Below are 12,187 nucleotides of genomic sequence, written 5' to 3' on the forward strand. Positions count from 1 at the left end.
ATTAACCCCCTCCCCCCCGTAGCTTTATCTTGTTTTAGAACAGACTCAATGCCTTTTTACACTGTAACCTGAACTGTTTGTTTTTGCCCGCATTACACAGATGGCGTATTTAAATGGCTCAATGACAGATCCGCAACGTTATCTTTTGTGTAACTTCCTCTTTGAATAAGTGAATATAACCGTACAGTTAATTACCATTGCATTCCATCCCGTAGCGCTGATAAGCGTTATCATGGCGGATTGGTGAACCTTTTCACAATAACTTCAAGTCCACAACATTGAGAAGTAAAACTATATCTTCAAATCAGCATTTACACCATAAAGAATCACGTTTAAACACAAACCTCTTTCACAACAATTTAATTTTAAGATGTTCTATTCTCTATTAACATGGTTTCATGGTAGGCAAATAGTAGCTCTAAACTGGCCATACCGGGTTCTACACTGTCCATGTATCCAGTTCTTTGCCTCCCCTCTGTTATTGGACTATATTTCCCATAATCTTCTGCCCAAGATCAGCTGGAGAACTGAGGTCTCAGCGAACCAACACCACTTGTGATCATTCTCAACTTGTTACAAGATACAGATCACTCCAGATGTCCCTGCCTTTGCTAAACAGACACACGGACATTTTAATTTTCTAATATGTTATCCTCCTCCGTAATTTGGAATTCCTTATATTTAAATGTCCTATTCACCCACACTTTGGTTTTCTACTCATGGTAAACTCTGTCTCACAATTCGTACACAAGGTCAGTTACAAAATGCTTCCGCTAAAACCATGTAGACATCATACCATTCTAGTTCTGTATCCTGGGAAAAGTAATCCATAGACACAGGTAATATCAAGCCGTTCTCAGGTCAATGTGCCTGTGAATGGGATGCAGAAGATTCACCCGCCCTACTACCTCCTTGCATCCTGTCGTAGAGTACTTTGTACCATTTACAGTGTAATAATTTAGCTCCTCTGCCAAGTTCTTTATTTTCTCCTTGTCTGGGTAGAACCCTTCCTGGAGTAGTTCATCTAGAAAACAACTCATAACATGTTTTTGTTCCAAGAGCACAAAAGGTACAATTTCAGCAACTTTCCAAATGGAATGATGGCCCTTCAAGATAGACCATACAATCTGGCGAAGGTCATGCTCCACAGTATTGATGCTATTTGTAGCATTTTTCAGGACATAGTCAGTGATTTCGCTGCTTCCCAAGTTGCTGATTAGTACATACACAGCATTGAGGTACTCGTTCGTTTGGTTCAGTTGGAAAAAGCCCTGCAAGACATCGAGCAGAGGTGGAGACATGGCCTCCATTTCATCAAATATAAAAATTGGGATCTTCTCTTCAATTTCTGCTCGACTGATCATGTCGGAGATCAGATTGGACAGCTCCGCTTGGCACAAAGCAACGTCTGAGCTTTTTGGGCAGTTGTGCAGAACGTAATATTGTAAGATGAAATCACTGTCCATGACTGACTGGAAGTGCTTGGCCAGTAACCTACCCATAAGACTCTTGCCAACACCACTGGGCCCATTTAAAGATACCACCAGTGGCTTGTTGTGATAATGTGTGGCTAGGTAGTCCTTCAAGTGATCCATCATTTTTGCAACTGCAGTTTGTTGGCCAAACACGTCCCTCTTCAATGTCTTTTCCAATCCCTCCAAGTCATACTTTAAAACAGTGTCATCTAAATTCTCAATGGCATTTAAAATCTGGAATCCAACAATTAATATAAACAGTATGAGGCAGCGTTTGGCTTTGCTCTTTTGTTCCACAGGCAAGTATTTTCTGGCATTACCTGGATATAACACGGGCCTGGATTTCTTGCGTTTTGACTTGCGTGGCTGGTGATTTAAAGAAACCTCTGCTAACGTTGGTGAGTCAAATTTAAAAATGGTAGGCTTTTCAAAGTTTGAAGACTTACATTTATCGGCAGAGGTTTGTCGAAAAGCTGACTTTGGGCTGTCGGTGAACCTTTTCCCAGACATATCCAGCTGCAAGCATCCATTCTTTAACGTCCTGAGCTTTTTGCGCATGCGTATGACGGCACGCACTGGTGAGGACACCAGAGTAATCTTTCCTTGTGGGACGCCAGCTCCATCGCTAAGTTCCTGCTTTTCCATGATTACAGCTAGAACACACCATTCGCTTTTCAAATGGGGACGAAGATCACCCTAAAAAAAAAAAGAAACAAAAATTACCAGTGACTGAATTCCACAATTAGCAATTGCTTGTTATAATATGCTAAATAGAAATGGATGTAATAGATTATAATAAGTTATTTAGAATCATACCTTGCTCCTTCTTAGCCCCTAAACATTGCATTAGAACATTCCTGCATTCAGGAAATGGCTAAACACTCAGCCTAAATGGGGGGCAAGGATTATATAGGTTTAACAGAGCAAATGCACAATGTGGTTACTTCAGAATCATAGGTAGCTGTCAAACAGAACTGTCCCACAAACAGTGTTGGTTTTTTATACTGTGGGGCTCTGTGATACCCTTGTACACACTGCATATTACTGTGAGTTTTATTGCTGTGGATCTCTGTGATACCCTCATACACACTGCACATTACTGTGAGATTTATTAATGTGGAATTCTGTCATACACTCACACTGCACATTACTGTGAGTTTTATTGCTGTGGAGCTCTGTGATATCCTTGTACACACTGCGCATTATTGTGAGTTTTATTGCTGTGTAACTCTGTGATACGTGGAACTCTGTGATACCCTTGTACACACTGCATATTACTGTGGGTTTTTTTTTTGCTGTGAAGCTCTGTGATACACTCATACCGTGCACATTATTGTGAGTTTTATTGCTGTAGAGCTCTGTGATACACTCATAGTGTGCGCATTATTGTGAGTTTTATTGCTGTGGAGCTCTGTGATAAATTCATATTGTGCACATTACAGTGAGTTTTATTGCTGTGGATGGAACTCTGTGATACACTCATACTGTGCATATAACTGAGTTTTATTGCTGTGGAGCTCTGTGTCCGACTGAAAACCAAATCTATTGCAGAACATCTTGTACAGGGAGTGCAGAATTATTAGGCAAATTAGTATTTTGACCACATCATCCTCTTTATGCATGTTGTCTTACTCCAAGCTGTATAGGCTCGAAAGCCTACTACCAATTAAGCATATTAGGTGATGTGCATCTCTGTAATGAGAAGGGGTGTGGTCTAATGACATCAACACCCTATATCAGGTGTGCATAATTATTAGGCAACTTCCTTTCCTTTGGCAAAATGGGTCAAAAGAAGGACTTGACAGGCTCAGAAAAGTCAAAAATAGTGAGATATCTTGCAGAGGGATGCAGCACTCTTAAAATTGCAAAGCTTCTGAAGCGTGATCATTGAACAATCAAGCGTTTCATTCAAAATAGTCAACAGGGTCACAAGAAGCGTGTGGAAAAACCAAGGCGCAAAATAACTGCCCATGAACTGAGAAAAGTCAAGCGTGCAGCTGCCAAGATGCCACTTGCCACCAGTTTGGCCATATTTCAGAGCTGCAACATCACTGGAGTGCCCAAAAGCACAAGGTGTGCAATACTCAGAGACATGGCCAAGGTAAGAAAGGCTGAAAGACGACCACCACTGAACAAGACACACAAGCTGAAACGTCAAGACTGGGCCAAGAAATATCTCAAGACTGATTTTTCTAAGGTTTTATGGGCTGATGAAATGAGAGTGAGTCTTGATGGGCCAGATGGATGGGCCCGTGGCTGGATTGGTAAAGGGCAGAGAGCTCCAGTCCGACTCAGACACCAGCAAGGTGGAGGTGGAGTACTGGTTTGGGCTGGTATCATCAAAGATGAGCTTGTGGGGCCTTTTCGGGTTGAGGATGGACTCAAGCTCAACTCCCAGTCCTACTGCCAGTTTCTGGAAGACACCTTCTTCAAGCAGTGGTACAGGAAGAAGTCTGCATCCTTCAAGAAAAACATGATTTTCATGCAGGACAATGCTCCATCACACGCGTCCAAGTACTCCACAGCGTGGCTGGCAAGAAAGGGTATAAAAGAAGAAAATCTAATGACATGGCCTCCTTGTTCACCTGATCTGAACCCCATTGAGAACCTGTGGTCCATCATCAAATGTGAGATTTACAAGGAGGGAAAACAGTACACCTCTCTGAACAGTGTCTGGGAGGCTGTGGTTGCTTCTGCACGCAATGTTGATGGTGAACAGATCAAAACACTGACAGAATCCATGGATGGCAGGCTTTTGAGTGTCCTTGCAAAGAAAGGTGGCTATATTGGTCACTGATTTGTTTTTGTTATGTTTTTGAACGTCAGAAATGTATATTTGTGAATGTTGAGATGTTATATTGGTTTCACTGGTAAAAATAAATAATTGAAATGGGTATATGTTTGTTTTTTGCTAAGTTGCCTAATAATTATGCACAGTAATAGTCACCTGCACACACAGATATCCCCCTAAAATAGCTAAAATTAAAAACAAACTAAAAACTACTTCCAAAAATATTCAGCTTTGATATTAATGAGTTTTTTGGGTTCATTGAGAACATGGTTGTTGTTCAATAATAAAATGAATCCTCAAAAATACAACTTGCCTAATAATTCTGCACTCCCTGTATAAGCCGTCTGATGATCAATGCTCATTTTAAACTTGCAGAACCTATTTATAAAATGTTGAAATTGTAGGGGCTAGGATGGTGGCGCCGGCTTTACTTCCTGTATTTTGCTCTCTGACTGGCGCTGACCCTAATATAGGAACTTTTTACACGGATTCTCACGCCGGGTGAAATACAGGATCACATGACACATCGAACAAGTGAAGATTACACAATTCTGAATAAAGCTGCAAAACAGCGATTAGAGTAATCAGCAAACAGCACATTTCATAGGAAGTGATGCCACAATTTCCCATTATTTGTCTCTGTTGAGCTCGTACAAGCCAAAAGAGCGGATCTCTCTGGCCATTATGGCTTCAGCTGCATCCACTATCAGTAATCGCTCACCACCCTAACCTCTGGTGTATCTAACAGAAATTGGTTTATTGCAAGTACATCTGGCCACGTTCAACACGGGTAAAGGGGAAAATCCATCAAATGGAGCCAGCACTGCCAGACCCTCCGTATCAGCGTAGGACTCTTGCCTAGAACACCAACATTAAAGGGACACTATAGTCACCAGAACAACTACAGCTTATTGTATAGTATACTGCTTAGTGTATTGGTTCTGGTGAGTATTACCATTCCCTTCAGGCTTTTTGCAGTAAACACTGTCTTTTCAGAGAAAATGCAGTGTTTACATTACAGGCTAGGGATACCCCCACTGACCACTCCTCAGATGCCTGCTAAAGCTGCTTCCTGGGGCAGTGCTACACGGTGTGACTGCCATTCAGTGTCTCTTCCTCCTGCATGGAGACCATCAACTTTCCTCATAGAGATGCATTCGTTCAATGCATCTCTATGAGGAGATGCTGATTGGTCAGGGCTGTGTTTGGCTTCTGTTGGCTCTGCCCCTGATCTGCCTCCTTGACCGTCTCAACTAATCCTTTGGGGAAGCATTGTGATTGGCTCAGAGAATCACTTCTGATGATGTCAGCAAAATAGGCTAGTCCCAGAATCCTGGTCATGCGTGATTCCAAAAAGATAGTAACGTGGTAACACGTGGTTCCAGATAGATAGTAACGTGGCCATACGTGTCTCTAGATAGATAGTAACATGGTCATACATGTCTCCAGATAGATAGTAATGTTGTCATACGTGTCTCCAGATCTATTTAATGTACTTAAAGAATTACTACAAGCACCAAGACCACTTTAGTGATGGTTCTGGAGGCTGTGCAACGTTTCTCTTTTCCCAGCTTTGAGTTCCAGGGTCTAATGTCAATTCTGTGCATATGCCGATGCACAGAAGCTCTGTGATTGGCTGAGATAGGTCAGCTGACACTCTCAGCCAGTCAGTGAGCAGAAGCATTGACATTCGCCTTATACAGAAAACGGATGTTGTAGATCTGCGTACAAAGAGGATCAGGAGTGTTGTGCGAACCAGGAGAGAAGGTAAACCATCAAACTGGGAAGGAGGCCAGGGAACTGCTAGCGGGCTGTAACCCTATTATTTCATCGAGCAGCCAGAATGTTACCTAATGATGTGCATTATCAGTGTTTCTCCACATCCCATGCCATCTTTACATTCCACAATCGCTATAATGCCCTTTCAGCAATCTCTTTCCTGGAATGTTTCACTGGATTCCGAGCACCATGTAAAATTGTGCAAAAGAAACAACGCAAAACATTTTAAACCTGATTTATCATATGAAAAATAACACACCCCATTATGCAATAAACAAATTTGGCCCATATTCTGCACCAGGTGAGAAAATTGCCTCCAACAGCATACAACGGGGGAGGGGAACTAAAGTCTTTGTTTCGTATTGCACTTAGGTTTCATTTGTGTCCAGGGCTCAGGAATCAGATTACAGAGCAAAGTGTCGCAAAAAATGTTGCAACAAAACTGTCTTTCTAATGCACATACCTGAGACATTGCAAAATCTGAATTATCTACGCATACTCTGTAACTAAATTCTTCTAAATAAGAAGATGTTAAGAATTAAATACCATCAGTGGAGTCACCTGTATGAAAGGAAGGATTCATACAATAATTCACACACATGGAGTCTCATAATAAAAAGAGTACGTTCCAGGCTGCCTAAAATCTGCCCATTCACCCCGAGACAGAGAATGCACATTCACCCCGAGACAGAGAATGCACATTCACCCCGAGACCCTAAGAATTTGTACATTCATACTGTGAATCTGGCCGTTCATGGTAAAACATGAGAATCTGTCATTCATACTGTGAATCTGCCCGTTCATGGTAAAACATGAGAATCTACCCCTTAACCCTGAGACCCAAAGAATCCGCCCATTCATTGTAAGAATTTGCCAGGTTACTCCATGGCATGTGCCACATACCTCAGCTAGTTACTGATCCGATCCACAGGGTGTGCCACATGTCACCCAACCAAAGGGCAGCGAACAGGTTTCAATGAGAGCACACGACTTATGACTTCCCCTCCTGAGCTTGTCATTGAAATACTGCTATCTGCAACCCGAGGGGGAAACAGACTGTGGGAGGAGAGCTAAGTTAGGGCTTCCTTTATTTACAGAATTAGAGTACAGCCGGATTGTGAAATATGTCATATAATCAAAGAATTCTATCATATATCTATTGTATATCTATAGCGTATATTTATTGTATATGTATCTATCAATCGTATATATTCATTGTCTATTATATATCTATCGATCTATCATATATCTATCTATCGATCTGTCGTATATCTATTGATTGTATACCTATCGATCGTATATCTATCAATTGTATTCATATCTATGGAGCATCTATCTATTGTCTACCTATCGTATATATTCTGTCTGTCTGTCTACATATCTATCTTGTGTCTGACTACCTAACTATATGCATATCCATCCATCCAGCTGATGATTTATAATTATGACTGTTCAGATTTATGTTGTACTTCATTTGATATTTTGTTGCATTATATATTATGTTTGTACAGCACTGCTACAAGTGTTGGCAACATTACCAAAACATATTCAGATTGGAGCTGCAATATGTGGCTGATGGGAACTAATCAGTCTTGGTAATATTAGGTGATGGTTATTTGCCCTAAAACCCCAGGATTGGTGGGGGCCCAGGCAATAGCTCCATTGCACTGCTGAGGCGCCCCAGAACTGACCCACTTATTTAGATATTGCACTAAAAATATGCAAAACAATCTGTCCAAAGTAACTAAAGGTAAAAAGTTACTCACATCTGAAGTTGTGTCTCTTCAATGAGTTCCCAGGCTTAGCACATGCATCAGCTTAGCACAGCCCAGACCGCGGAGTGATCAACCAATCAGGCATGGAACGTTCCAATGTGCTGATGTTATCCCCTGCATTTCAGCACATCTATGTGTGAAAGGCGACCTAGCTTTCAAAGAAACCTTCCCAGTGCTTCCTGATTACTCCTCTGTGCTATGGGACCCTGTGGGCTAGGAGGGAGGGAGCTATGAAATCACTTATCAGCTACAGTAACCAGCAAGAATGGAGGAAGGGCCAGAGGGGGCTGGGTTAAGAAATAAAATGCAACAAATGTATTTATTAATCACACTAACTATATAAAATGCAAAAATATAGCTAATGAGTTCTGAAAAAACTCCAGAAAAGCAGATTGCTCCAGTGGTTATGGTGCCAGGAGTTCCCTGGTGCTCCCCAATGTAAATACCAAACCATTTGACAACTTACCTGGTGTCCCCTGCTCCGTTGTAACCCTGAAGCTCTCTGCTCTGAGCTTTCATGGCTGTGAGGGGCTTTGATCATTGGCTGATAGTGATCAGCTGATGCTCTCAACCAGTGAGCTAGCGCTGCATGGCAAGACTTACCTCTGGAGAACCACAAGCTCTGTGCTTTCAGCTAGCCTGAAGGTGCAGGGTTTAGCTCACTGGCTGACAGCACTCTGTGCCCGACAGACATTAGGTAAGTAGTTTGACTACAGACTCTGGTAGGTAGCCAGGCTGTCCTGGCACTATAAAAACTACAGCGTGATGTAGTGGTTATGGTGCTTACAGTGTTTCTTTAACAAATATATGTTTGTGATAAAAAATGAAAGACAATTAAATGTAGAAATGCACACCTCTGTGTTTACTAAAATGGAGAAGCTCTGTCTTGGGTTCTTGTCAATCATTGTTATAAACTCCGCCCTTTGTCTCCTTCTACGATGCAGTGTGTGCCTTGGATGTGCCAGGACTGAGATGGATTGGGAAGATCAGTTACTAAATCTTTCCTATAACTTTAAAACAAAATAGAGCATCACAAAAAATGTTAATACAAGTTTTATTCACTGGTGTAACTTCCAGAGCAGTGCAGCATCGCGTTTAACCTCTATAGCGAATATGTAGAGTAAAAAAACTCAAACTATATGTGGAGTATTGTGGGAGCGAACGCCGAGCAAACAACGAGCATCGTGGGAGTAAACAGTGAACGAGTGAACGACAAGCATTGTGGGAGTGACCGAGGAGCATCGTGGCAGTGAACAACGAGCATCGTGGGAGTACACAACGAGCATCGTGGGAGTGAACTACGAGCCTTGTGGGAGTAAACAACAAGCATGTAAACGACGAACATTGTGGGAGTGACCGAGGAGCATTGTGGGAGTGACCGAGGAGCATCGTGGGAGTGACCGAGGAGCATCGTGGGAGTGACCGAGGAGCATCGTGGGAGTGACCGAGGAGCATCGTGGGAGTGACCGAGGAGCATCGTGGAGCATCGTGGCAGTGAACAACGAGCAAACAACGAGCATCGTGGGAGTACACAACGAGCATCGTGGGAGTACACAACGAGCATCGTGGGAGTGAACTACGAGCCTTGTGGGAGTAAACAACGAGCATGTACTCCAAGAGTGTGCGTGACGTAGTTGCGGTGGTGAAAGGGTTAAAGTACACTATTTGTCTGCACTAGACCGGAAATAATGACAAAATCCCCCCTTTTAACACCACCCACACTTAAACATAATATAACTATTACTATCTTAACGCTGCCACCACCAAGACAATTTATAAATGGGGTGCCTTGGTCCCCCAGGTAAATCAACAATAAAACCCACCAAATATTACTTAGCACAATATCTATGTAATTACAAAAATACTAACTAGTCTCTTCAGGTAACGTGATTCTTAACCAGACAAAGGTAGAACTTAATAAATGAATGTTTATTATGCGCAAAAATAGTCACAGTGCATACAACAATATATAATAAACAAATTATTTACACCAACAGCATTTAAAAACAAAAAGGTTAAAATAACAGAAGTCCTAATTACTCACTTAGGTTTTCAAAGTACAACTTCTGTCCAGGGGGTCTCTGGCAAGGAAGGATGATGGTGACTCACTCAAAATTAGATCTTGGCCCCAAGCAAGTACACTACCACCCTTCAGGATCACAGGAGATATAGCCTGTGGAATTATCACACCCCACCCAGGGGCGTACGTATAGTGATTCTAAGTGACCACCTCCTTTGTTCCAGATCCTTTTGGGTTTTATCTCCTCTACTGTACTTGTCACAGAAATAATAATTGCCTCTATGAATTTGTTATTGTTTTCCCATTCCATAGACATGTTGCACGCCCCACCTGCGATCCAATAGGACAGACATCACAATTCCTGCCACACGGTTTAAGTTGTGCAACTCATGTTTAGGCTTAATTAAAAGATTGGGCTTGTCCCATTCCAAATATAATAAAAATGAGGCTTTATTATTATTCTGTGGGGTAAATATGAATGTTTTTGTCCTTCCTTTGGGTATGATACTGGAGCAAAGCTAAAATGGCATTTACATTTCAAAGAGATTTACTCAGCACTTAATGGTACAGGCCAAATGGGTGAAGAGACATTCAGACTTTTCCCAAGTGTAGAACCTCACACCTTGCAGAGCCTTGATTACTTCACATCCATATTAGTAAAATCCTTTCAACATTGCTATGCCATCGACACTTCCCCTTCTGTAATCCGACCTCTGTGGGGGTCCCAGCTTCAAAAGATGTAACCCCTGTTGACCTCAGCAATAGCATCTTCACTACACAAATTACATTAAAGGATAATATTTCATAATGTAATACTAAATTATGAACCCTTGCCGTGACAGGAGGTGTCAGGGCTCTTTTGACCAAGATAGGGAGCAATAATGGCAAAGATAGGGGAATGATAATGTACAAGGTAGGAGAATGATAGCGGGGGCCATGGTGGGGGATAATAGTGGGTCTGTGGTGGGGGGTGATAATGTACAGGGTAGGAGAATGATAGTGGGTCCATGGTGGGGGATGATAATGTAAAAGGTAGGAGAATGATAGCGGGGGCCATGGTGGGGGTTCACCCACTGGGAGCTGGATCCTGGTCGTGGATCCAGGGTGGGTGAGAGATGGCGAGACCACAGCTGGAAGTAGGGTTCGGAGTGCTGATGGTGTCGGTTGGAGTGCTCGGAGTCCTCGGCAAGCACTAGGAGCATCGATTGGCGGAGGTACTCAGTCGGAGTGCCAGCGGTCCGTCACACTAAGCTTGACCTTAGAAGCGCTTACAATTTAGTAAGAATCAAGGAAAACCATGAATGGTAGACTGAATTTAATACCAGAAGTGGACATTATGAGTATCTGGTAATGCCGTTGGGGGGTTGTGCAACGCTCCAGCGGTTTTCCAAGATTTTATTAATGACGTACTCAGGGATTATATTTACTCGTTGGTCTTAATCTATCTGTATGACATCCTTATTTATTCCCCTGATCTCCACTCACCATGGTCATGTCAGACAAGTTTTGCAAACCTTATTGAAAAATCACCTTTATTGTAAATTGGAGAAATGCATCTTTGATCAGTCAGAAGTACAGTTTTTAGGATATAATATTTCTGCCTCAGGGTTTCAGATGGATCCTAAAAAACAAGAATCAGTTCTACAGTGGCCTTTACCCACTGGGTTAAAGCCATTGGTTTTGCCAATTATTACTAAAGGTTTATAACGGGTTTTTCTTCCGTAATAGCCCCCATCACCAATATGACACGCAAGGGGGCTAACAGTTCAATATGGTCTAAGGAGGCTATATAGGCTTTTGAAGTTCTACATCCAGACACCAGTAAACCTTTCATACTGGAGGTTGATGCCTCAGAAACGGGGGTACGGGCTGTTCTCTCCCAGAGGAAGAGCCAGGACACTTCTTTGCATCCTTGTGGTTACTTCTCTAGAAAGTTGTCCCCTGCTGAGCGCAATTATGATATTGGCAATAGAGAATTGTTGGCCATTAGTTTCGCTCTCAAGGAGTGGCGACATCTTTTGGAGGGTTCCAAGGACCCCCTTTTGATCATCACTGACCACAAAAACCTGGCTTACATCGGTGATGCTAAACAGTTGGCTAGGTGGTCACTATTCCTTTCTCGCTTTAATTTTCTTATAACCTATAGACCTGGTTCGAAAAATGTCAAGGCCGACGCCTTATCCAGACAGTTTGATACTGAGTCTATACACGAACGAGAAACATCCCCTATCATCCTCCCGAAATGTATCATTGCTTCCACTATCCTTTCATTGTCCTCTCCACTGCTTGGCTCCATCATGTAGGCTCAGTCTCAGGCGCCCTGCGGTAAACCTCAGGACAGATTGTT

The 12,187-nt window shown here is 42.4% G+C and overlaps 1 protein-coding gene across 3 annotated transcripts in view; it reads right to left on the bottom strand.

Moving 5' to 3' along the window:
• Nucleotides 1-347: 347 nt before the first annotated feature.
• Nucleotides 348-12,187, bottom strand: part of TOR4A (torsin family 4 member A) — a 28,288-nt gene continuing 16,448 nt past the window's right edge. Inside the window, exons 1-2 of one of the 3 annotated variants that reach the window (XM_063431786.1) lie at nucleotides 7,812-8,026; nucleotides 348-2,171 (exon numbers count right to left, since the gene is read on the bottom strand). In XM_063431786.1, coding sequence (XP_063287856.1) covers nucleotides 846-2,120 — 1,275 coding nt within the window. In that variant the 5' untranslated portion in view covers nucleotides 2,121-2,171; nucleotides 7,812-8,026 and the 3' untranslated portion in view covers nucleotides 348-845. Of the gene's footprint in view, nucleotides 2,172-6,948; nucleotides 7,197-7,811; nucleotides 8,027-12,187 lie in introns of those variants that run through there. The other 2 variants (XM_063431787.1, XM_063431785.1) reach the window with 2 other exon arrangements.

Source organism: Pelobates fuscus, chromosome 9 (genome assembly GCF_036172605.1).
Source record: "Pelobates fuscus isolate aPelFus1 chromosome 9, aPelFus1.pri, whole genome shotgun sequence".
NCBI lineage: Eukaryota > Metazoa > Chordata > Amphibia > Anura > Pelobatidae > Pelobates > Pelobates fuscus.